The sequence below is a fragment of the Lutra lutra genome, chromosome 7 (assembly GCF_902655055.1).
Source record: "Lutra lutra chromosome 7, mLutLut1.2, whole genome shotgun sequence".
Classification (NCBI taxonomy): Eukaryota; Metazoa; Chordata; class Mammalia; order Carnivora; family Mustelidae; genus Lutra; species Lutra lutra.
The window spans coordinates 6,624,205-6,649,445 of NC_062284.1; the positions used below are offsets into that span (position 1 = coordinate 6,624,205).

Below are 25,241 nucleotides of genomic sequence, written 5' to 3' on the forward strand. Positions count from 1 at the left end.
GAATCAAACATCCACCCAAGATCTCGTTTGAAAATAAGGTTGGAAAGACTGGAAACAACCCCCGTGCTCTTTAGGCAGCTGGTTAGTAAGCTCTAGAACAGCCACAGGATGGAATACTATACAGCCAGGAAAAGGAGGACACAGTCCAAAGTAATGATAAGGCCAGATCTCCAGGATATATCAAGTAAAAACAGGAAGATACAGAATCACGTAGAGTATGTTGTTTTTAATATAATTAAAGGGGGAGGAAAGCAGTAGATCCACATATGTTTAATTTGCATTTTTTAAAAAAGCCCCAGAAGGACACATGTGGATCTAATGGAACAGTCACCTGGTGTTGGGGAGCCAGGGGAGGAGGAGAAGGGATGCAGCCACAGGTAGAAGTGGCTTTTTTTTTTTTTTTTTTAGGTTTATTTCCAAGAGAGAGTGGGAAAGAGGTGGTGGGAGAGGGAGAGTCTCAAACAGATCCCCTGCTGAGCATGGAACCCAAGGTGGGGCTCGATCTCATGACCTGAGCCAAAAGCAAGAGTCAGACACTTAACTGAATGAGTCCCGCCGGCGCCCTGGAGAAGGGACATTCTTTTTTTTTTTTATAATTTTTAAAATAATTTTTAATTTATTTGACAGAGATCAGAAGTAGGCAGAGAGAGAGGAGGAAGCAAGGCTCCTTGCTGAGCAGAGAGCCCGATGCGGTACTCGATCCCAGGACCCTGAGATCATGACCTGAGCTGAAGGCAGAGGCTTAACCCACTGAGCCACCCAGGTGCCCCGAGAAGGGACATTCTTAAACTAAGGGTACGAAGGGGCGCCTGGGTGGCTCATTGGGTTAAAGCCTCTGCCTTCGGCTCAGGTCATGATCTTAGGGTCCTGGGATCGAGCCCCACATCAGGCTCTCTGCTCAGCAGGGAACCTGCTTCCTCCTCTCTCTCTGCCTGCCTCTCTGCCTACTTGTGATCTCTATCTGTCAAATGAGTAAATAAAATCTTTTTTTTTTTTTTTTAAAGTAAGGGTACGATCCTCTGTCCCTGTGCCACCGCTCCCGGCCAGGCTCCCAAGCACAGGGGTGCACCTCCGATGGGCTGAGAGCCGTTCTGCGCCCTCACGGGCCTGCTGTCCTCACTCTCAGCGCACTGCTCCATAAATTGCATGAGGGGGTCAGCACTTTCTTTTAAAGTAAAGTTTGTGTTCGATGACTTTGCCTAACTGCAGGCTAATAACCTCAGTGTTCTGAGCACTGAGCCCACGGAAGGTGGGCGAGGCAGAGCTGCGATGTTCAGTAGGCTCCGTGTATCAAATGCATTTTCATTACATGATATTTTCCATTTCCGACGGGTTATCAGGTGTGACTCCACTGGAAGTCGGGGAAGGTCTTTTTTATAGCATCTTGACTTTGAACCATGTAAATATATTACATTTTCAAGAAAATATAATTTACATTTTTAAAAAATATGCCAAATGGGAAAACAAGAGTTAGAGGAAGACTCAGCTGGCCAGAAGGCAGGCGGATGGGAGAGCTAAGAGGTACCCACGACAGCCTGTCTTGAAAGGGAGGGGCCTCGGGGCTGGAGGCCTGGGCAGGAGAACCCATGGCCCCAGGTCCACCTGCTGGAATGCCACGGCCTCCCCAGCCCTTTTACACAGTCAGTGGAGAAGGCCCCCGACGCCCAAGCCTCCCGCCCTGTCCTTGCTCGCCTGCCTGGCCTGGGCTCCCTGTCTCCTGGGGTGGAGGCCAGCGGCTGCCCTCATCAGCCGGCCAGCCAGACTGGCCCCACCCGCCAGCCAGCAAGCCAGAACCTCCTCCACGCAGGGCTGTCTCCAGCTGACGCCAGCCCCAGACTGTGGCCTGAGTCTCATCCAGAACAGAGCTCAGGGCACAGATGTTCCCATTCTCTGGCTCTGGACAAGTTTCTTGGAAAAATCACGGAGCCAGGGTTCCTCAATCCACCTTTGAGTGAAGAGAAGAGGGGCCCTTCTCTCCTGCGGCTGTGGGCACCTGGCTGCCTGCCCTGGGGGCCGGCCGCCGGCTACTGATGCATACGGCCCTTGTCTGCGCCTGGGTCCTGTCCGAAGGTCCCTGTAAGGAGGAGGGTGTGCTGAGAGGGGGCAGTGGAGGCTCCCATCAGCCCCTGTCTGAGGTCTGCGTTCATTCTGGCTTTTTCTCTCTGGCTCACCAGCAGGAAGTGGTCTGGCTGAGATGGGGATGCTGGCAGGACCCCTGGGTGGGGCACAGCAGCGAGACTGGGACAGACATGAGTGCAGGACAGACTCCTAGACTCAGCAGAGGGGAGCGGCTCAGCGTTTATTGAGGTGCTATTATGTGCTGAGCTTTGTAGTGAGACAGACTTGTATTCAGATCCAGAATTTGTCAGGGAGTAACTACATGACCTTGAGCAAGTTCCGTGATGTACCCTCTGAGCCTCAACTTCATCATCTATAAAATGGGGATGACACTAGCAATATCCCTGAAATTTAAATGAGTGAGGTAACACATCACCTAGTCAGATAGTTAGTGCTGAAAAGAACATTAGCCGCCCTCTCCTTCTTGAGTATAAAGTGCAAGGCCAATGTCAGTCACGGTTTAAGATCCTGAACCCAGCTGCCTGGGTTCAAATCCCAACTCTGCCCACTTACTCGCTCTGTGACCTTGGGCCAGTTACTTAACCTCTCTGTGCCTGTGAGAATGGGGGCAATGCATACACCCAGACACCATACAGCCCAGAGGACTGCAGGGAGGAACAGTGCGCCCCGAGCAGTGCCTGGCACGCAGTGGGCGTCCTGTGTGTTGCCTCTTGTCACTGTCTTGTCCACATGCCCTGCCGCAGCACTGCGTCCGCGGGGACCCTGTTTTAGCTGACCAAACGTGGGAGGGCTGATCTGAGGGTCTCTCCTGGAACCAAGCTGGGCTGGTGAGGTTCACCCCAGATGGTCTTTCCCGGGTCTGCTCCTGACCCAGGGTGGGAGGGGAGGGAAAAGTCAGCTCAACCCCAATCCCCTCACCCCATGCCAACCACCATCTGTTTTTCATCAGTTCCTGCGGTGTTTTGCCTGGGAAGGACAGTGAATTTCCTTAGGCCACAAAGCCCTCCAAAACCACCCATCTGGGCAACCAGGCTGCTCATGGGGTAGGCGGGTCCCTCTGGGCCTCCTTCCCACCCTACATCTGGCCCTGACAAACCTTAGGGCCACCGCTACCCTCTTGGCTTTGCTGCCAAGGGAGGTCACTCCCCTTGTCCTTGTTGTAGCCTGCCTACCCCTCAGGCTCCCGGCTGCCCACTAGTGCCCACGGCTCACCATCCCCCGGGGATGCCTGATGACCACAAGGGTCCAAGTCCACACTCATCCAGGAGCCAGCTGCCCATCAGCCCCAAACCGCTGGCCCACAAAGGCACTCTCATTGCCAAAGATGGGACTGTTCTTTATGGGAACCCCTTATAAGAAAGAGTGTGTGGTTCTTTCTGGTGCCTCAGGCAGAGAGAGGGGCTTCCAGATGGTTCCTGGACCCTGGCAGAGGCTGGCGAGGCCCCCGATTCCTCCAGCATCTCTCTCACCCTCTGCCCCACTCCCACGGGGCCAGACTCCCCAGCTTCCCTTCCCTCCCTCACCCCACAAACTTGGTTTAAGCTTTGTTCTTGGTATCAGCCAGAACTTGTCCAAACACAGGCACATAAAGACATGGTTTTCTGTATCTTCAAGCAAATAGCAGGCTGGCCACAAATTTGTAGGAAGCCATTACTTCTGCATTGAAACAAACCCTGTATGGTATGAGTATATTATTATGGACCCATTACAAAACAGAGGGCATAAGTCTGCCTTCACTTTCAAGCAAGACTTGAGGTTTCAAAGACAGACACTAGAATATACATTCACCAAGTAGGGGTTTTGCCTCTTCTGTTCAGTGATGTGCTCCCCACGGCAAATGCTGATAGAATGAATGTAACACAGGCACGCAGCCCGAGGCTCCGGGCGGGACCTCCTGACAGAGATCCCTTCAATCCCTTCTGCCCTTAGGGGAAATATTTGAGAATCATTGGATGATGCATTTTCTCATTGACTCCCCCTTACAACCCTCTGGCTTTCTGTGAAAGACATCTTCACTGAGGGCACACCTTGAGCACCTGAACTGCCCCCCCCAGATTTGAGGATGTCCCCACTGAGTCTGGGTGGGAGATGGGGCCTCATTCTCAGTCAGAAGCTGAAAAAGCCAGCTACATGTTTGACTTGTCCCCACAGGTAGGACTGGACACACACCAAGGCAGCAGGTGGCACACAGATACGGGATCAGATCAGAGTTCCCTCTGCTGGGACCTGCGGTAGCGTCCAGCGGGACCAATGTCACAGGGCCTGGACCAGCCTGCCCTCGGCTGTGCCCTGGCTGTCCTTCCTGGTCGCAGCCCAAGCCAAGCCAGGTCCCTCCCTGGTGATTCTCCAAGCTACCCCGCGTCCTTCTAGCATCTGGGCTTAAGAGTTCTTAAGGTAAGAACCTTGGCGTCAGGGCACCTGGGTGGCTCAGTCGTTTAAGCATCTGCCTTCGGCTCAGGTCGTTGTCTCAGGGTCCGAAGATCGAGTCCCGCGTTGGACTCCTTGCTCAGCAGGGAGTCTGCTTCTCTCTCTACCCCTCTGCCTCTACCCCACCGCCCCGCTTGTGCTCTCTCTCTCTCTCAAGTAAATGAATAAAATCTTAGAAAAGGAAAGAAAGAAACTTGGTATCATTATCTCCATTTGGGGGAAGAGCCAGGCTTAGAGGGGTGTTGACTGAGCACAGTACTGCTGTGTGCCAGGCTTTGCTTCGTCCTACTTTGGAGGGTTAGATGTGAAAGGCGGCAGTTTCAGTAAAATATGATGGGGGGGTACCAGGCCCCCACCCAGTAGGTGGAGTGCCTGGGGGCAGCAGGGGAGGCTTCACGGAGGAAGTGGCGTAAGTTGAGACTCACAGTGGGGGAAGAGGAGGACTTTTCTAGCTGTGGTGTGTTCAGGGTACGGCGTGTTACTTTCCAGGCTGGAGTGATTGGTTCAGGGGGATCGTGACAGAAGGGAATGCAGGGGACACTGGAGGCCACTCACTGCCTTATTAATGAGCCTGGATTTGGGAGGCATCTTCCCAGTTATAAGTAACAGAAATAGATTTGGGCTAATTTTAACAGAAAGGGACTCATCTGAAGCATATCCGGTAACTTACAGATCCGAAAGAAAAAAAAAAAAAAGAAAAGAAAAAGGCTCATGAATTAGGTCTGGAAAAGAACAGGAACTAGGAGGTGCCAAGAGTCTAGGCCGTGAGGACTTCTGGTTGGTCAGGGTGATACCGTTGTTGCAGCTGCTGGAGTCGGGGAGCCGGATTCCTGCAGCCTTGGATCAAGCCACACAAGATTCAAAGCTTCTGGAGAGGGGCACCTGGGTGGCTCGTTGATTAAGGGTCTGCCTTTGGCTCTGGTCATGATCTCAGAGTCCTGGGTTCGAACCCCGAATCGGGCTCCCTGCTCAGTGGGGAACCTGCTTGCCCTTCTCCCCCTGCTCCTCCTCTCTACTCATGCTCTCTCTCTCTCCCTCTCTCAAGTAAAATCTTTAAAAAAGGTGGGGGCACCTGGGTGGCTCAGTGAGTTAAAGCCTCTGCCTTCAGCTTGGGTCATGATCCCGGGGTCCTGGGATCAAGCCCTGCATCGGGCTCTCTGCTCAGCGGGGAGCCTGCTTCCCCCTCTCCCTCTCTTCCTGCCTCTCTGCCTACTTGTGATCTCTGTCAAATAAATAAATAAAATCTTAAAAAAAAATACATAAGAAATGTAAAAGGGAATGACGACGCTCTTCAGAATTTGGAGACCTGCTGGGTTTGACGTGCCCGTGGAGAATCCCGTTGGACAGGTTTAGAATTTAAGAGAGAGGCTAGTGAGTCATCACCTAAAGAGACAATTGAAGTTATAGACATAAGTAAAATTGCCCAGGGAGACGAGGCAGAGCGAGAAGTGGGCGTGGCTGAGGAGGACGAGCTGAAGGAAACACCCTCTTGGAGGGGTGGGCAGAAAAGTAGGTAGCAGGATGGAAAGAATCAGGAGAGGCTTGTGTCCTTAAAAAAATAGAGTTCCGGGAAGGGGTGGCCAACATTGTCAGATGCTGGCGAGGAGTCACGGGGGATAAGCCCTGAGGATCAGTCAATCCACTGGAGTTGACCATTTGAAGGTCACTGAGAGAGTTGGTTGGAGATCTTCCAGCACAGTCCTTAGGACAGAAGCCAGTGCATTGGAGAGGGCGAAGGAGAAGACTCTAGGTAAATACGAGCTTCTCCGGGGGCAGGCGCTGGCTGGGAGGGGAAGGACGGGTGTGGCGGTAGCCAGAGAAGACCCCAGGGTCAAGGGACAGTAGATGATGAGTGTGCTGAGGGCCCTTTACTAAGTCTTGCCTTCCATCTGATGGTTCATCCAAATATTGACCCTGAGTTCCAAAGGGCAAAAATGGTTTTTAACACCGAAAACATGAATCATGAGGACAGTGGATGACATCAGTCATGTACATAGTAGAATGTCTATTTGTTATCAAACAGTGAAAACAGCCCAACTTTTGGGGGGTTCAAAACCGGAAATAAAGGCAAACATGGTAAAGGGTCTTATGACTGCTTGCCACGCCCTGTGCTTTCGTCAGCGCGTTCTGAGAGGAGAACATTCGTATTTCCAAGTATTACCATTGCTGGATTGGTGTCTCCTCCTCATTCTTTCAGTGGTTTTTTTATTTTGTCTGTTTTGTCCACTAGAGGAGCCAGTAGCCAGTAACCACACGTGGCTATTTTATTTTTAACAATTTAAATCTAAATAGAATTTAAGAACACAGTCCCTCAGGCACACCAGCCACATTTCAAGGGCTCCAAAGCTACGCGTTGTAGCGGCAGCTGTATGGGGTGGTACAGAACGTTTCCATCCCCGCAGGAACGAACAGTGGATACACGCAACAATGGAGATGAATCTCAAAACTCCGATGCTGGGGGATGCCCGGGGGGGCTCAGTCGTTGGGTGTCTGCCTTTGGCTCAGGTCGTGATCCCAGGGTCCTGGGATCGAGCCCCACATTTGGCTCCCGGCTCAGCGGGAAGCCTGCTTCTCCCTCTCTCTCTCCCCGTGCTTGTGTTCCCCCCTCTCTGTTTCTCTCTTTCAAATAAATAAAATCTTACCAAAAAAAAAAAAAAAAAAAAACCCAAAACTATGTGAGCAAAAGGATGTATATTATTTGATCCCAGTTACGTGACATTCTAGAACAGACCGAACTACTCATGGAGGTTTAGGCATTAGAATAGTGGTTCCTGGAGGGGGATATTCATGGGGAGGGAGAACAAGGTTGTAGGAGCAAGGGTTTCCTTTTGCTGGCTTTTAAACTGGGAGATACTACGGTAAGGCTTGCAAATATACATGCAAATGTATAATGGTTAATTCCATTTTCCAGTGCCCGGTGCTGAAGGCCAGGACCCCTGAGGCCTGACCCCACTCTCACCTCGGCCTGGGACACTTTCTTCTCCACACCAGCATGGGGCTTCTTCTAGAAAAAGAGATCGGGCTTATCTGTCTCCTCCACGGGTGACGAATCCCAAGCATCTTTTCCCCTGGGATGAATTCAAGTCCCGTCTCTAGCCCTGCCTCCCTGCGTGACTCTGGCCAAATAACATCCCTGGGCCGGCCCGGGCTTCCTCGTCAGTGCCCTTCATCGCCCCCCACCCAGTGCCATGGTGTTTGGAAGTGGGGCATCTAGGAGGCAGTCAGGTCAGGGGTGTGGAGCCTCGGGAAGGGGATCTGTGTCCTTAGAAGAGACACCGGAGACGTGGCCTCTGTGTCTAGCATGGGAGGACACCACAAGAAGATGGCTGCAAACCAGGAAGAGGGTCCTCCCCAGAGGCCAGATCTGCTGCCCCCTGGGGCTTGGACTTCCCAGCCTGAAGAGCTAGAAGAACTAAAGCCTGTTGTCGAGCCCACCAGGGCTGTGGTATTCTGTTAGAGCGGCCCAGACTGCTAAGACCCTGGCAGGACCCCAGGAGTCCCACTGATTGCATTGGAGAGTCTCATAGCTTAATGGGCAGGCCCCACGGGACTAGAAACAGCTGGTCCCCCCAACCCTTGCCAGCCCCCCCCAACCCCACTCAGGGCCCGAATACTTCTTTGCTCAAAGGCAAGCTTTCATGGAGCACCTGTCCGCCGTGCCTGGCTCTTGGCATCCTTGTCTCTGAGCCTTGCACCGGGCGAGGATTCTATCTGCAGTTCAGGAACCAAAACCTCGGAGGGGTCAGAAGCGCCCGGGGGCGGGAAGCGAGCGGGCCGAGGCTGCCCTCCGGCCTGCTGCTGGCCAGTCCTGCCCTTCCCGGGTGGCGCTGCGGTCCGGGCTCCTGGGATTTCCTCCCTGAGGATGAGCACCAGCCTTGGCGTCTCGCTTCCAGCCTTTTCCTGTCCCTTAGAGGGAAGAGGAGAGCTCACATCGGAAGAATTTTTATTTTGAATCTGTGCCTCCTGTCTTTAGACTCCCACTGGTACTGGGTGCGGGGAGATCTGGGCAGCCAGGCCCTACCTGCTCCACCTCGGCCCGAGCTCTTCCCTTGGACGGAGGGTCCTGGGTGGGGGTAAGCCAGGAGGGGCTGCTGCAGCCCCTGTTCGAGGACACAGCAGTGGCAGGGGAGGTAGGAGGGATTTGCTGAGCTGGGACTGGCTAGCAGAGTCCCTCTCCCTCTGTCTGAGCCCTCAACCCTGGAGGACAGAACAGGAAAAATGAGATGAGGACATCCAGCCCTGAGCAAGGAACTAGCTCAGTGTCCTAAAACCGAGGTCCCAACCAGCACCCCCTGGGCCTTCTTCTCCCCTTGCACCTGGGAACAGAGGCTGACGGGCTCTGCCACCCAACACACAGCATGTGGCTGGAAATCAGGGTGCTGGAGCCAGGCCAACGTTTGCCTTTTCCTACACGTCTCGGCAAAGCTCCTCCAAACCCTCGCTTCCCCCAGCAGGAAAAGCATATGTTCTTTCTATATAGAGGAGAAATTGTTCCACGAGTGAGTAAGCCTCTTGGCGGCGGAGCCCGGCCCAGCCCTCAGCATGCCGGGCAGGACACGGGCAGCCTTCTTACCGCTATTGGAACCAGCCCGGGCTGGCTCCTGACCCTCCAAGACAGCGGCCCTTTGCATGGGGCCTTTGGTGGGGAGCGGGGCCTGGGTAAGTGCCCGAAGACAGTTAGCAGGCCATGCCAGAGAACCCTTTCCCTGAACAGAAGCACTTACCTCCATGCAGGCCGGACCAGGCTGGGCAGAGGAGGGCTGGAAGGCTGAGGGGTTTCAGGCGGCAAAACAGGCCTCAGTTAGAGGGGACTCGGGTGCACCGAGGGAAGCGGGACCGTTCCAAGACTGTTCCCCTCCAAATTCCCCTCGATGCCTCAGGGTTAGGTGGCAACAAGTGACTGCATCCTTGGTGCCTTCATTCATTCTGCCAGATCTGTGTGAACATACGGGTCTTTCCAAAGCCAGCCCTGGCCGGAGGGTGCCACTTGTTCGCTTGTCCCAGCGGAGTCCTGGTTCCTACCGCACCTCTTCCCCATCTAAGAATCCGCTGAGAATGGGGCTGAGGAGAGCGGGCAGAGAAGGGACAGGCAGGCTGGGTGGTGGGTGGGCCGCGGAGGTGGAGGGGGACAGAGGAGAAATGGGAGGGGCTTCGCAGAAGAGGAAACCGTTGAAGAAATTGAGGGCATTAAACCTGGAAAGTCAAAGACTCGGGGTAGAGGTGTGAGAAATGAAAGTGATGTAAAGGTGGGTGACAGGTCACGATGTACGAGTGGGATTGGATTTATCCCAGGTCTGAGCAGGCATTTCCAGTTCTGCACGGCACGTCGGGGCTGAGTCACTCCTTTATTTCCTGCACTGGTCCCTTATGCATTTACGCCTATGGGCGTTGGAAAAGAGGTCCTGACCAGGCCAGCCCTTCTTCTCTTGGCTCACCTTGTAGGCCCGCCTGGGACAGGAGGAGGTGGCAGGACCTTCCCATGGGCTCAGGAGAGACCACACGCCATGAGCTGCCCTGCCCTGGCTGGGGTGCCAGATAGAACTTCCACCTGCTGGAAACCCTCATCACTGCCAGCCCCACCTCCATCCTCCTCAAGCTGCCGTTAAACTGGGATCCACCCAGGTCCCCGGGGACTGGGTCTTTGGACCCAGGACAGCAGAGTCCTTCTCCTGGCCTTCCTGCCCTGGAGCAGAGATAGTCCCCCAGGGTATTTCAGGTCCTGGAAGGGAAGAGATAGAAGGGACAAAGTGAGGAAGGTCACCCCCCGACCCCCCGGTCCAAGAGGGCGGCACAGGGGACAATGACAGCAGCAGTGGGTCTGAAGGAAGGTGGGGCAGGGTTGAGGAGGTGGGGGATTGGAAACCAACCAGGGGAGCCAAGTGGGGCCACCAAAGGGCTCAGGAAGGAGAGAGCAGAAGCCAAGGCGATGCTAAGCCCAGCTGGGCCTTGTCCCTGTGTGCCCGGGGTGGAGCCCGACCTGCTCTTGCCAGGACTGAGGGCTGGAGAGCAGGACGGCATGGCCTCCCCGGGCAAGGAGAGGTCACCTGCACCCTGTATAGGCCGGGCCAGATGGCAGGGCGGTTTCACTTCCCTGGCCCCGTCTGCTCCCACGATAGCTATGGAAGTTGGGACTAATATTCCCATTTTACAGAAGAGGAGACTGAGGTGGAAGTTGTGCAAGGCCGAGTCTAGCTCCAGGGTAAGGGCGGGGCTCGTGGGCCTTTACCAGCTCTAGGTCGCTGGGAGCAGGTCTGCTGCAGACGACAGATCTCGTCCCAAAGCAGCCACTCAGCAAACATCACCTTCCTGTCCTCTAAGCTTTACAGTCTCATGGAAGGACACCGACACTTGCAGGCCACAGCTCCTGTTCTGCTGGGACCCAGGTGGGTCAGGAGTCCTGAGGCGCAGCCCAGAGGCAGGCCTTTATTTTGATTATGATCTGTAATGCCGGGCGTCATTTGTGGGTCCCCACCCCCACCAGCTGGGGCTGGGCACCCTGCTCATGGGCTCTGCACCCTCTTCTCCGTCCGCCTGATGGGTGGGGCACCTGCTCTCTGAGCTGAGACACACAAGCCACATCAGCCTGACTCTGCAGCTGGTGCTCTCTACTGGCTGTACAGAAGGTGGGGGTCTCGCGAGTGGGGCCGGGGCCCACAGCACATGCCCCGGGCCCCGGGGTCCTGGCCCTCAGCTCAGCGCCCACCTGGGAGGTAGGATGGGCGCCTCCTCACAGGGGACATCCAAGCACCATAGCTGGAAGCGGGAAGCTGGGTTAGAGACTTCCTTGGGGACCACCTTTGCTCTGGGAATCCCAGTTCATCCTTCCTTTCAAGGTGGAAAAGACCTTGGCCTGGGAGGCTGAGAGCCAGGGCTCACCTTCCAGGCCAGTCCCTGCTGCAGCCCCCAGCAGTTTTTAAAGACACAGCCCCTCACACCTCATGCTTCCTAAGTGTTCCAGGGCTGGTCCCACCTTCCAGGCCCCAGGGACCCACAGATGGCCCAAGGGCGCCACCTGGTGGCCAGTCTCAGCCAGACGGGGCAGCTGCAGAAGGCGGGGTCACAGCCCTGAAAGTCTGGCGCCAGTGAGCAATGGGGCAGGAGAGCACCTTAGGGAGCAAGCTGCCCCTCTCTGCTCTCCCAGACCTGGGAGGAATGGAGCTGCCCCACTGCCGGGTTCCCAGAGGTCATTGTGCAAATGGGCAGGTGGACCCTGGTGGTCCTCTGACCATTAGCCAAGGGCTCTCAACCATCAGCCGATGCTTCGCTGTGGTTCTCGAAGCGCAGTCGAGACCAGCAGCAGTGGGATCAACGGGGAACTTGTAGAAAATGCAGATTCTGGGCTTCCACCCCAGACCGGCGTTGGCAATTCTGGGGGTGCGGTCCAGCACCCTCCAGGTGAGGCTGATGCTCGGTCCAGTGTGAGAACACTGTGCTTGGGGCCTGGGGTTGCTTAACAAGCATCTGGGGTGAGTCAACAGTCCTGGACATCAGAATCCCCCGTGGAGGGTCTGATCAGCATTACCTGCCGCCCATCCCCCCCCCAACACACACACAGTTCTGTGTCTAGAGATGCCGGACACAGATTAAAATAACTCTACAGCTGATTCCAGTGACCAGTCACTGCTCTGCTGTGGACTCTTCTCCCCACGAGCTATGCATGCCCCATTCCGGGGTTCGGCTCCCGTGGCAGAGCACAGCTGCTCTCCCCGGGGTCTCCTCAATCAGAGAGCATCAGAGACGGTAACCAACTGAGGTTTGCTGGGTGGGTGTTTAAGCTCTGACAGGCATGATGCTGGGGGCTCTGTGTGCGACAAGAACCCTATGAATTGTTACAATTTCCCCACTTTTTAGGGGCACCTGGCTGGGTCAGTCGGTGAAGCGTCTGTCAAATAAATAAATAAAATCTTTTTTTTTTTTAAAGAGTTCCCATTTTACAGGTGGAGAAACTGAGACACAGAGTTCAGTAACTCACTCTAGCTACTAAGACTCTACCCTAGTTCTGACTTCAAAATCCACTACCTTTGCTTCCTCGTTTTACAAGAGGGGGGATGACTTGATGAAGGTCACCACATTCCCCGGACCTCGGCTTCAGAGCAGTGGCACCCATTTCAAGATGGCACGAATGGACCTCTGAGCCAGGAGCCACTGCCTCAGGAAAAGGGAGGCGGAGGCAAGGGTTTAGTTGCATGCCACCTCGATTGCTCCAACTGCTTCTTGGACGCACAGGAGTCAAGATTATTCGGGAAACCAATACCCCCAGTCCCCCACCCCACCCCCGTTCCAGCTTGGTCTTGACTGTCCTCTAAGCGTCACGCAGACTGGGGCCCATCACCCTTCCCCGGCTCAGAGAATGATGGAGTAGAAAAAATATAGAGCTATTTTATTACTAAAGATGCATTTTCCAAAAGCAAGGGGGTTGCTGTCTTGAAGAGACGATGACATTGGGGACGTTCGGGCGGAAGGGGCCGAACGGAGCCCCAGCCCCTCTCGCCTGGGGAAGGCAGCCATCAGCGGGCTCGAAGCCTCTGGGAGAGCTTGTAGAGCTCCATCGAGGCCCTGGCGTCCTCCACCGAGCTATGTCCGGAGCGGCTGTTCTGTAAACACAGACGCAGGGGGAGGGCTCGGGTGGGGCTGAACGCAGAGACCCCGGGTGACCCGGGCCTTCCCTGCTCACACCCCGGGTTCCCGGGCACCAAGGTGGGTCCGTGAGCGAGTCTCCCCAGGCTTCTGATGCCCCTGGATTCAGCAGGTTGCTGGAGCAGGCCTGGCCTCAGCTGTCAGCCCCGGAGCTGGGGCCCTAGGCCCAGGCGTGGCCAAGCACAACTTCCAGCCTCCGGAGAGCCGGGCTGTGCCCTCTGTCCGACACATAGGGAGCCCCGCGGCACGGGCCCATATTAAAACAATAGGTCAAAACAATGTTTTTAAAGCACCATCTCAGTGAATGCACGTGATGACCATTCTGTCCCTGGTCCCGTGGGCCACGAGGCTAATGGAGGGGCCCAAATTCAGGCCCCTTCCCGGCGACCTACACAATTCCCGGTCACCCGGCCAAGTGGTGCCTCCTGCCTCAGGCCGAAGCTCACCCTTCTGACGTGCACACCTGCCCTCCTCCCCACCCACCCATTCTTCACCCCTTCAGGCTAATGGGCCACTCTCCCTCCCAGCAAGGGTTGCTCAAGCATGGGGCGGGCCCAGCCCTGCTCAGCCGTGCGTCTCCAGCACCCCATCCAACCCAGCCCAGAGAAGGGGCTGGTAAGTATCTGCTGGCCAGGGAAAGCCCCACATGCAGCTGTGACTGCTAGTGTGCGGCCCACCTCGGTAATCTCACGAGAACCAACACCCAGATGCCTTCGCCCGGGGCTTGCTGGAGGTGACAGATGCTGAGGGGTGGGGGCCCCCGGGAGCAGCAGCAGCTGCCATGCCTGAGGGGAGCTGTCCGGACCTCCCACTCCCTGCGTAAATCTGAGGTCTGTGGGATTTCCCAGAGGCCCATGCTGGGGTTAAACTTTGGTTATCCACGCAGTACCTGGCTTGAGTTTGAAAGCACCCAAACAAAACCTGTATGGGGTGCCTTCCTTTCCCTGCCTGTCATCCCCGCTCTCCTGGAGCGGCCTGGGGTCAGCTCTGGAGTAAAGCTCCCACACTCTGGTGCTTGTCTGGGGCCGGGGGCTGGGGATGCCCAGAGCCAGCACCCCTTTCTTGCTGGCGAGCCCATGGTCTCTTAGGACTTGGGGAAGGACTTGCTGGGGAGCAGAGCATCTTTGGGCCAAATGTGGGGGTTCTGGAGCCCCTGGGGGCTGTGAGAGCCTTGTGGGAGGAGGAGGCCTCTGAAGCCTGGAAAAGTGGGAAGGCCGGTGGCGGTGGGGGGAGGGGGGGGCGTGTCTCACCTGGATGCGCCGGTGGAGGAGAACCTCGCTGAGCAGCCGGAGGGAGGCCTGCTTGTGGGACGGCAGGTTGGCCTGCTGCAGCAGCACCTTGTCGGTGGACGTGTCGTGGACAGAGTAGTTGACCATGTCCTCCTTCAGCGCCTGGAAGTCGTGCTTCAGGTCGTGGCCCACCACTAGCTTGCCTCTCAGGAGCTGCAGGATCTGGCCAGGAGGACACGCAGGCCGCACCTCACGCAGGGTCCTCTGCGCGGGCCTGGGGCCACCCGCAGGAAGCAGCCCCCACCCCTCGACTTGCTGTGGGACTTTGAGCCAATTGTCCCCCCTCTCTGGGCTTCCAACCTGTCGTCTACAAAATGGGGAGACTGGACGGGCCCCTCCTCATGCTCTGTGGTTGCGGTCGGTGCCAAAGGGGAGTCCCTGACTCCTTCAGTGGCTTCCACGGAGAAGAGCAGTGGCCGAAGTTGAGCAGGTCCCACGGGCCGGGCTGAGTACGTCACACATGTTAGGTCGTCTAATCCTTTCAACAACCCTCACTCTGGCAGGCAGCATAGCAACCCCGCAAAGATGCGGACGCCTTACCCGGCAGAGGGGAGTTAAAGTTGCAGACGGGCTTCAGGTAGAAGACGACCTCCCAGGAAGGGCGATCGCCTGCACGGCTCATGGGGACCCCACATCATCGCAAGGACCCTCAGATGTGGAGGTCAGTGATTTTCCCTGAGGGCCTGACAGGCAGCTGCTGGCCTGGGGGAGTGAGGCAGGGGCCAGGTGTCAAGGACACGGCAGCCTCTAGAAGCTGGAAAAGGCAAGGAGACGCACCCTCCTGCAGAGCTTCCAGAAAGGAGCACGGCCCTGCCCACCCCTCGATTTCAGCCGTTGGGACCCGTGCCAGACTCCCAACCTGTGGAACGGCGAGCCAACATGTCCATGGTGCCTCAAACCACACGGCTTATGGTTTCGTTACAGCAGAACCGTAAGAAGCTAACAGAGCTGGGAGAGAGGCCTGTCCTTGATGGACATTTTGCAGAGGAGAAAAACTGAAGCCCCCAGAAAGGGAAATAATTTGCCCCCGGGTTACTCTGTGGATTTTAAGCAAGTTTGCGGGTCCCTTGGCGCATCCGCTCTCCAAAGGTGGAGCTCAGCCACCCTCGCCTTGAATGAATACGGGCCTGGCTACCTGACTTCTGACTTCTTGGGGGTCAGTCCCTCAGCAGCCCCGAGCTACCCCGAAGCCAACTGCTGGAGAGACCACAGGGAGCCAGAGAGCCAAGCCCGAGGGGCCCCAGCAGTTGAGCTGGCAAAGCTCCCAATGATTCCGGCTCCCGGCCTGTGGAACACTTGAGCCCACAGGCCAAGCCCCGTCCAGATTGCAGACGTGTGAGCACAGTAAATATTGACCTTCTGTGAACCACTATGTTTGGAGGTGATTTGCTAAGCACCATTAGGTAACTGGGACAGTCACACAGCCAGTAAGTGACTTAGTGACAGAGCGAGCCTTCAAAGCCACACTCAGAGCAGGCTGGCTCCAGGCCTCCGCCAGCCACGCAGCCGAGCTTTAGGGGAGCAACCGGAGGCACCCACACAGGTGCCTCCATCCTGACTCCATTCCCGTGGCGGCCCCGTGGACAGCCTCCTACCTCAGGCCCCATGGGCCAGTCCCCTTTCTTTACTGTGGCTGTCATCAGGATGCAAGGGGGACCTTGGGCGAAGCCGTATCAGGCCCTCCCTGGAGGGGCAGCTTTGGGCTCAAGCCCCTCTTCGGTCAGCTCTTCAGTAGCTTCTGTCCTGTCTTCTGGCTAATACCCTCCTATGCCCTGCTTCTGCTTCTAGGGGTTTCCTGGGACATCACGTGGGCATTACGTGACCTCCCTTGGCCACCACAGGATTGCTGTGGACAGTCCACAGAAGGGGAAGCCAAGGCTCGGATACATGAGGCGACCTGTCTGTGGGGTCTGCCCATCTGCCATCAGCGGGCAGGGTCACCAGCCCGCCCATCACTGTGTCCCCCGTTCCCATGGTTTGTCAGTTGTCGGGCCACCGCTGGACAGAACCCGCAGTCAGCCTGGGAACTGGGGAGGCTCGCTGGAGGAATGGAGCTGGGCTGGGCGGGGAGACACCACAATGGGCTGAGGCATCCCCCAGGGAAGCACAGGACATCTGGGATTCGGGGTGTCACTGCTGCTGACCCAGGACTCACGTGAGCGCTGAGGGCACATGGCCTCAGCATCAGCTGAGTCCTGTGTGTGGAGGAAAGCGCAGGGCCGTACTGGGCAGCCGGGGGCCACACACCCTTTCTCACTGACATCCTTTAACATTCCTGAACAATGTGGCCTGTTTGCCCCCAGTGAGGAGCTGGCTCGGGTCCAGTTCACACAGAGCCCTGAGGGACTCTCTGCCATCCCAGAAACTGCATCCACAGGTCCCAGGAGCCAAGAGGACCGAGTCACTGGGACTTGGTGGCTTCCTGGGAACTTAATCACTTCTGGAACCCGAGGGGGCAGGGGACTCATGACAAGACAGTATACGAGGAGTGGACAAGCAGTGGGAAGAGGAAACCGGGAAAAGAGAAAAATGTCTTTGGCAGGGAGATGCCAGCAACTTCTCAGGGCAAGGATGCTGGGCCCCGGGCAGGGAGAGACAGCGGGTCCTCACTGTGTGCTCTCAGGTCAAAGACCATATGTGGGCTTCGGTTCCCCAGGTGGAAGGTGAAGGCAAGGAGAGGTGAGGCTCCGGCGACTTCCTGAGGCAGAGCTGGGGAGGGAGGTGGGGGGCCTGCCGGAGCCCGGGCACGGGAAGGTGCCAGCTGGGGGGCCCTCAGGGCTGTGGGACCTGCCTTGAGTCAGCGTCAGGAGGCAGGTCTGTCGGACACAGGGGCAGAGTTTCAGATTCCTGGAGAGCAGAGTGGGGAGGAGGAAGGACACATTCACCCATCTGCTCTCGTCACCGGCCCTGGGACAGGGATGCTCCTCACCTCAGCCGGGCACCTCTCAGCTCAAGGAGTTCAATTTCCCTGCCACAGAGGAGGGGACTGGGGGCCAGAGACATGGAAAGGTGTGCCCAGGGGACACAGCTGGTGAGTTGAGAGCTACAGTGTGGTGTCTGGAGCTGCCTGACCCCGTCCCTGTCATTACAGTTGTCCTTGTCACGACCTGCTGGAACCTAGCTCAGCAGTAGTAATGTTGGAGGTCATGGAGGGGGATGCTGGACCCTTGTCAGCTCTCAGTGAGGACTTCCTGAAGCAGAAATGGGGCCCCTGTGAGGCTGGAGTCATCATACCATCTTCCTGATGGGGAAAGTGGGGCACAGAGCAGCGTGTGCCTGTGTCCCATGGCGGGGGGTGACGGCCAGGGATGCCGCTGCATTCCCACTCCCGTTCCAAGTATTTCCCAGAGGTTCCTGATCAGAAAAAATTACCTGGGGCCCTTGTTAAAAATCCATAGGGCCAGGCCCTCCTGTCACCTTCTGGAGTGGCCCTGGTCGCCTCCTTCATCCAGTCCCCTGCCTTGCTCTGCAGGTGCACCCACCCCAGCTTGTGCCCGCATCCCGCAAGGCTGCTTCTGCTGGGGGAAGCCTGGATGGTGAAGCCATCCTCCTCCATCTGGCCGGGCCCCAGGGACACCGGCCCGGTGGCAGGGCCCCAACAGGGCACTTGGCCCAAGCACGGGTGGCCTTGGCAGTAGCTGAGAAACAGCTGTAGGAGGCCTCCCTTCTGCTGCTTTTCCCTCCTAAACCCGGAGGCTTCATGGGATTCAGCTGGTTTGTCTGCCAACTAAAAATGAAATTATCCCTCCTCAATCCTAATCATGGGTAGATGCTACTCAATGGACTGGGTTAACATTAAGAGAGCATTAACTTACAAAAATACACTATAGGTGATTAAAAATGACTATGAAAAGATGGGGCGCCTGGGTGGCTCAGTGGGTTAAAGCCTCTGCCTTTGGCTTGGGTCCTGGGATCGAGCCCCGCATCGGGCTCTCTGCTCAGTGGGGAGCCTGCTTCCCCGCCCCCCGCCCCGCCTGCCTCTCTGCTTACTTGTGATCTCTCTCTCTGTCAAATAGATAAATAAAATCTTTAAAAAAAAAAATTACTGGGGCGCCTGGGTGGCTCAGTGGGTTAAGCCGCTGCCTTCGGCTCAGGTCATGATCCCAGGTCCTGGGTTCGAGCCCCACATCGGGCTTTCTGCTCAGCAGGGAGCCTGCTTCCTCCTCTCTCTCTGCCTGCCTCTCTGCCTACTTGTGATTTCTCTCTGTCAAATAAATAGATAGAATCTTTAAAAAAAAAAAATTACTATGAAAAGAAAAAACAGCATTCATTAGCCCACCAGGTGAGAGGCCGGAATCTGAACACTGAGTTGTATCACAGCTTTGCTGTGTGTTCTTAAGTAAGTTGCCGCCCCTCTCTGGACCTGTCTCCTCCTGTGCTGACAGCCTGATCTGTGGGGCTCTATAGACCAGCTGTTCAACTTGGGCATTCTTGATGCTTCTTTGGTGTGTGTGTGTGGCTGGGGGGAGGGGCTGTCCTGCACGTTATAGGATGGTTTAGCCCCATCTCAGTCCTCTCCCCACCGGATGTCAGTAGCAGGTCCCCTGCCCCATTTATGACAACCAGAAATGTCTCCAGATACTGCTAAACATCCCTTGGTGGGGGCAAAATCACTCCACACTGGGAACCACTGCTCTAGATGATGGTCAGACCTAGAGGTTTCAGAAGATGACAGGCAGAAACTTCCCACTATGAAAATAATCAAACCAGGGGCGCCTGGGTGGCTCAGTGGGTTAAGCCGCTGCCTTCAGCTCAGGTCATGATCTCGGAGTCCTGAGATCGAACCCCGCATCGAGCTCTCTGCTCTCTCGGGGAGCCTGCTTCCTCCTCTCTCTCTGCCTGCCTCTCTGCCTGCTTGTGATCTCTCTGTCAAAAAAAAAAAAAAAAAAGAAAGAAAATAATCAAACCACATTACAAAAAATCAAAACAAAGAAGGGAGTGGTGGGATCCCACACCCATTCTCAGTGGCCTGTGGCAGGAACCCTCCTGGGTGCACTGGGTGGGGTTTCCAGCTCCCCAGAGCCCTGCTGGCCGCCACGGGCTGGTCTATGGCTCACTATGAGCCAGGCCCACTCGCCACTCCCGTCGGAGGAAGAGACAGGTTGGTGAGCAGCGTTGGGAAGTTGTCTGCATGAAACCAAGGCCTGGAGAGCCCTAGGCTCACCTGAGAGGTGTCCCCCAGCCCTGGGGGATCCGATAAATAGCTGATAGGCTTCTCCCCTTTGGGAGCCCCCAACCAGCACATCGTGGGACCCGTGAGGCCAGTCTCTGACTTTGGGATTAGAACATGGGGGCGACAGAGTGGGATCGAGCTGCCTCTGTGTCCTTGTTTGTGGAAACAAAGGACAGCTGTTGCCTTGTACAACATCTTCACGCACAGGCTGTGCCTGACCCTGTCCCTCACATTTGCCGGCCACCTAGCATTCAGATGAGACGTTTATACACGTTCATGATGGGATCTGAATATCCCAGAGCAAATTCTGGAGCCAGGATTTGGGTCTCCACTCTACGCCTTCGTTGGAGAGCCTGCGCAGCCTTGCGCCTCAGTTTGCTCATCTGTAAAATGGGGCAGCAATGCCGGTTAGCTACTTCCCAGGGCTACTATGGGGAGCAAAGGCAGGGGTGCATGGCAAGCGCTTAGAACAGAGCCAGAACACGATGCTGGATACACCTGTCCTGCTTCACCCCTCCCCATGGCCCAGACACTCCTACCAAAGGGCGCAGAGAAGTTTAGCAACAAGCCAGAGGACACACACCCACATCCATGCACGTCTAACAAACAGTGTCCTTGCCCTCCAGTCCCCGGCTGGGTGTGCATCGCTGCCTCTTGGCAGCCAAGGCCAGCATGAGGGCGGAGGGAACTTTGTGTCACGCAGCTCCTGGAACACCTGTATTTTATGAAAATCAATTCAACTCCGATCCCACAAACATTCTCAGGGTACCTTCTGTGCACAAAGTACACCACCCAGTCTGGGGGCAGAGTAAACACAGCAGCGGCATGGAACTAGGCAGACCAGGTGTGCGGACAGGCAAGCTTTAAAGTACAGGGGCCACAGCAAGAGAACTAGAGGCCCCATGCAGGGAGGTGGCGATGATGGGCAGGGTAGGCGGAGGGTAAGGCCTGCCAGCATGGGGCAGGGATCTAGGGGCAGGGAAGGGGGCTGGGGAGAGTACGGGTGTGGCTGGATAGTGACTGAGTCATGAAAGCAAGCAGGAAAAGCAAGTTGGTAGGGTGCGGAGGTCCACGAGTATTGTGCTGGGGGACCTTGGGCAATGGGGAGCCATGGGAGATGTTTGAACAGTGGTATGGGGAAGCTGTGATCTGAGCCAGGCCTGGGAAAGTTCTCTGGCACAGCTTACCTGCTGTTCAGGCAGAAAATGAGAGCCAGAATCTAAGACCACAGTTCTCAAGGGAAGTCAGAAAGGGGACTCAGACCGATCATCTAGGTGTCTGCCCTTCTCCCTCCATGGGCACAGTTAGTGACCATCACTGTGGGCCCGGCACTGTGCTCCAGGCTACAGGCCATAGCACTCCATCCAAACTCCAAGGGCCAGGGAGGAGGCATCAGCAGCCACGTCACTGATGAGCAAACAGGTTCAGAAAGTTCGAGAACTTGCCAAAGGTCACACAAGCCAGTGAATGACGGAGCAGGAAATACAAACCTCAGATATGGTTCAAAGGTCTGCCTGGTCTATAGATTCTTGGCTCCCTGTCTGAACGACTGCTCAGGTGGCAGTCCCCGGGCAGGGTTCAGAGCTACACACAGGAAGCCTGGGGCCTTAGCACAATCTAAAAATGAGATTCGAAGCATTCTGCCCCAAATCTGGGTGGGGACCAAAGGCATGCAGGGACTTGGCTGCGTGTCCAGGCCAGGGGATGCGAGCAGGATTTCCCTGCTGCCTCCTCTCCTGCTGACCCCTGCTCTGGGCTCTCCTGTCCTTTTTGCTACTCTACCAGCGAGAGGGTGGGGGGCTGGGGAGAGGAGGAGGAGGACGGGGAGGAAGGATGGGGATATTTAGTCCACCTGGCCTCTCAATGGGGATCTGAGTATGGGGAGCTCTTGCCATGACCCTGGGCCCCCCGCTGACCCCTGAACAGCCAACCCACCTCTTCCTTATGTTGCCCTCCCCTGCTTGGTGACTCCCTTCTGGCTACCTCCAACCTGACAGTTTTTTCTTCCCGGTCCTCTGTCTGCTGATGCCTCCCCAGGGGCTCTGACTCGTCCCCTATTGACATCTCTTTCCTCACAACCATCTATCCGCCACAGCACCCCCCACTCTAGTCTCCTCAAAACTTGGGTTTGATCCTGCCATGCTCTTGCTCAAGAATCTTCCATGGCTCTCTGTGGCCCACCGGGTTGCAGACACAGGCTCCGCCCATCCCTCGAGAATACCACCAGCCTCACGGAGTCTTTGCAGAACCACGCTGATGACTCAGGGCTCCCTGGCCTCCTCTTACTACCTAGACAACAGTGCTGTCTGGTAGACCTATAACGTGAGCCACATGTGTAATTTTAAATCACCTATTCGCCATATTTAAAACGGTAAAAATAGGGGAAGTTAGTTTTCATGTTTCGTTGAACCTAAGATTCCAAAATGCTATCATTTTAACATGTCAGTGATGTAAAAAACTACTGAGGTCTTTTATGAATTTTTTAACACAAGTCTTTGCAGTCCTGTGTGCATTTTACATTGATAGCACATCACGGTTCGGACCAGTCATTTTGGGGAGCTCACAGCCACATGTGGCTCGGTGGCCCCCTTGGACACACAGCTCTAGAGGTCTGGGCCTGAGCTCTGAGTCCTGACCACCTTCTGTTACGTGAACCTTTGCAAATCACTTAGTGCTATGGGTTAAATTGTGTGTCCCCCACCCTGATTCATGTTGAAATCCTAGCCCCCAGGACCTCAAAATGTGAATTATCTGGAAATCGGGTCATTGCAGATGTAACTAGCAGAGACCCTCAGGGCCCTAATACAACAGGACAGCTGTCCTCATACACGAGCCCCAGGGGCACAAAGCATGCCGCAAGGAGAACACCATGCGAACCTGAAGGCAGAGACGGGGGTGATGCCTCTGTAAGCCAGGCCACAGCCAGACCGGCCAGCTGACCCCAGATGCTGGGAGAGAGACGCGGCACCGACTCTCCCGCACCACAGAAGGAAGCGAGCCTGCCCACACCCCAGCCTCCACGATGGTGGGACGATGAATTTCTGCTGTTTGAGCCCCCAGTGTAGCAGCAAGTCGCTACAGTGGCCCCAGCAAACCAATACACTTAGTTCCAGCGGGCCTCAGTTTCTGCATCTCTAATTTGGGGATAACAGACGATCGACTGTAACAGCTAACATTTCTCGAGTCCTTACACAGGCACTCTGTCTGGGCCTTTCTAACATTTCTCTCAGTCCTCACGATAATCCTATGAAATTGTAATTCTTACATCCAGTTTCTGTTACAGGTGTGGGCAACTGGGTACACAGAGCGGCTGCCGCAGTAACTTCCCCGAGGTAACTCAGCTGCTAAGTCAGCAGCCAGGATTCAAGACTGGCCCTGCTGAATCTTGAGTTTACAACCCCCGAGAACCCTCCCGGCGGCTGTCCCGTGAGGTGGGCGCGAGCTCCGGCCTGCCAGTGAGCAGGAAACAGGAACTATTACTGCTTATGTTTTGTTTCTCTCCAGCGCCCGGAGCCTGGGGTGCGGTGTGTGCACCTAGGACAGACCTCGTTCCTCTCTGTTCCTCAGGGACTCCCCCCCACCAAGCCCCAGCAGCCTAGAGACTCATGAATTTACATGCCCTTGTAACCTTCTGAGTATTAACTAAAGCTGATGCAAGAGAGGTTGAGTTTGCTTTCCATCTAGTGATTCAGTGAAACGGAAACAGAAACAGAAACTGGGACTTAAACAAGTTATCACAACTAGGTGAACCGGGAGGGTGGGAAATCTCGGGGCCACATACTGACCTCGAGCTGATGGAAGGCCTACCGTGGGGCTGGGCACAAGCTCTCCCCTCGGTCCAGGGGCTCCAGGCCTGTTCTCCAACTCCGGGAGCTCCCTACCAAGAGGCTGACCAGGGGCAGCCAGGGTAGAGAAAAGAACCCCACCATGGGGAACCTCAGGTGGGACCAGGTTCCCCCATCACAGGGCCAGCAGGGCGGATCAGATGCCCTGAAGGCCGCTCCCAGATGTGAGTCTAAGGCTGAGGTCAGGAGGCCTTCACAGGGATGCCCCAGAGCTCCCTCACACAGAGGTGGGGGAACCTGCCACATCTGGGGTCACAGGTCGCAGACCTGGCACCCGGAGAAGGTGCCCGGGAAGTGTGCACGTGGGTGTGTGTGCAGGAGTCCGGCCTGGCCCGCGGACAGCCCTCTACTCACCTCCTGCCTGGCCACGGCGAACGGCGTGGCCGCCTCCATGTTCCGAGGTGTGATCCCGCTGAACCTCGTCCTGTAATCCATGATCTCCCCCTCGGGCCGGATGAACTGGTCGTAGAGCACCATGCCATTGATGTCCACGAGGCTGCAGCGAGCCAAGCCGCTCCCCTGGCCACGCCCCAGCCCCACCATCTCGCAGTCGATGGCCACCACCGCAGGGCTGCTCGCCATGCTTCAGCGGGACCCTCAGACGTGCTGGGGAGGCAAGATGGGTGGGGGCAACAACTCAACATGAGGACACCGAGGCCCCAGGTGTCCTCAGCCACCACCCCGCCAGCCTGTGCCCTCTGCCCTGTTTGTCACGAACACCACCCAGCAAAAGGCAAAGGGGGCCTCTTGCCACCCCGCCCGGCTTCCGGAGCCCAGAGGTCCTGGGGTCCTCGGGGACGGGCAGGCCACCCCCTCCCTCACCCCTGCTCCGGCTCCCACTCACCTGCCCACCTCCACTGCCCTTGGCTCACATCTGCCTCTCTGGTGCCACTTCTCCGCTACTGCAGTCCTTCCAAGCTGTGAGTCATCTCTGACTTCACACCGGGAATCCTGACCCTGTTTCAGTTTCTGGTTTTTATCAGGCGAAGTCAGGGACCGGAGGCCGGGCACGTGGGCTGGGTTGCTCCAGCCTCGCTGTCCTCGCAGGTCACCTTTGCCCCTGCCCACACCCCATGCCCCCACCCAAGTGCACGGAGCCCTCCTCTTCTCAGACGATGGGCTGATGGGAAGCCAGCGGCTTGCCACACCTTTCCTCCGTTTCTCACCTTCCGTCTGTCCAGAGAATAAACATCCCCAGGATCGGGGACCTCAGAATGTCCCACAACTTCCGGGGCCACGACCAACCTGATACTTAGAGACGTCTCTAATGGGGGCAGGGGGACCTGGCTCTTGGGACATTGTGGCTATCAACAGGGAGGGCATGAGAAGGCTGGGTGTGAGTGGGGCTGGCCTACCCTCCCCCCCACCCAGGGAAGGCGAGCTGGGAGGGAGCCCCTAGAGTCACCAGTGCCTCGGGGGTGTCTCAGAACCTGCCATCTGTCTGCCCTCAACGGGCTCTGCCTTCAGCTGGGCTGACACTGTTTGAGGACAAGGAAAAGAGAGCCTGGATAGAGCCCCACCGGCCTGGCCACACTTCCGGGGGTTAGAACCCTGGCCTCCTACAACCATGCCTGACAACACAGAGAGCCCTCGGTATTTATCAAATAGATGAATGAGTTACAGCTGAGACAAAAACAGAACCAGCTTTCAGTGAGGAAGTCGTCACCACGGACTGGCATCAAGATCCTTGCCTCCTGCCCCAGGCGCACGAGGAGTAAGCTTTGAGCCGTGGGATCTGATTTCCCCCAGATGTCACCAAGGTTTGTGGCTTGTAAAGGAATTTCCCCAGGT

General features: G+C 56.3%; 1 protein-coding gene across 1 annotated transcript; it reads right to left on the reverse strand.

Moving 5' to 3' along the window:
- Positions 1 to 12,860: 12,860 nt before the first annotated feature.
- ISG20 (interferon stimulated exonuclease gene 20) lies at positions 12,861 to 24,425 on the reverse strand. Its single transcript, XM_047738910.1, has 4 exons — positions 24,295 to 24,425; positions 23,805 to 24,056; positions 14,394 to 14,594; positions 12,861 to 13,100 (listed from the first exon to the last, which is right to left on the reverse strand). The coding sequence occupies exons 2-4, from the start codon at positions 24,030 to 24,032 to the stop codon at positions 13,014 to 13,016; spliced, it is 516 nt and encodes a 171-aa protein (XP_047594866.1). The 5' UTR covers positions 24,033 to 24,056; positions 24,295 to 24,425; the 3' UTR covers positions 12,861 to 13,013.
- Between the last annotated feature and the right edge of the window lie 816 nt (positions 24,426 to 25,241).

What these genes read in the sequence shown, in the direction of transcription:
- ISG20 (XM_047738910.1), bottom strand. Translation starts at nt 24,032, where the DNA reads ATGGCGAGCAGCCCTGCGGTGGTGGCCATCGACTGCGAGATGGTGGGG. An exon ending in TCGCCGTGGCCAGGCAGGAG is followed by an intron (nt 14,595 to 23,804) that starts GTGAGTAGAGGG and finishes CCTCCTGGCCAG; the next exon opens with ATCCTGCAGCTCCTGAGAGG. An exon ending in TCCTCCACCGGCGCATCCAG is followed by an intron (nt 13,101 to 14,393) that starts GTGAGACACGCC and finishes CTGTGTTTACAG; the next exon opens with AACAGCCGCTCCGGACATAG.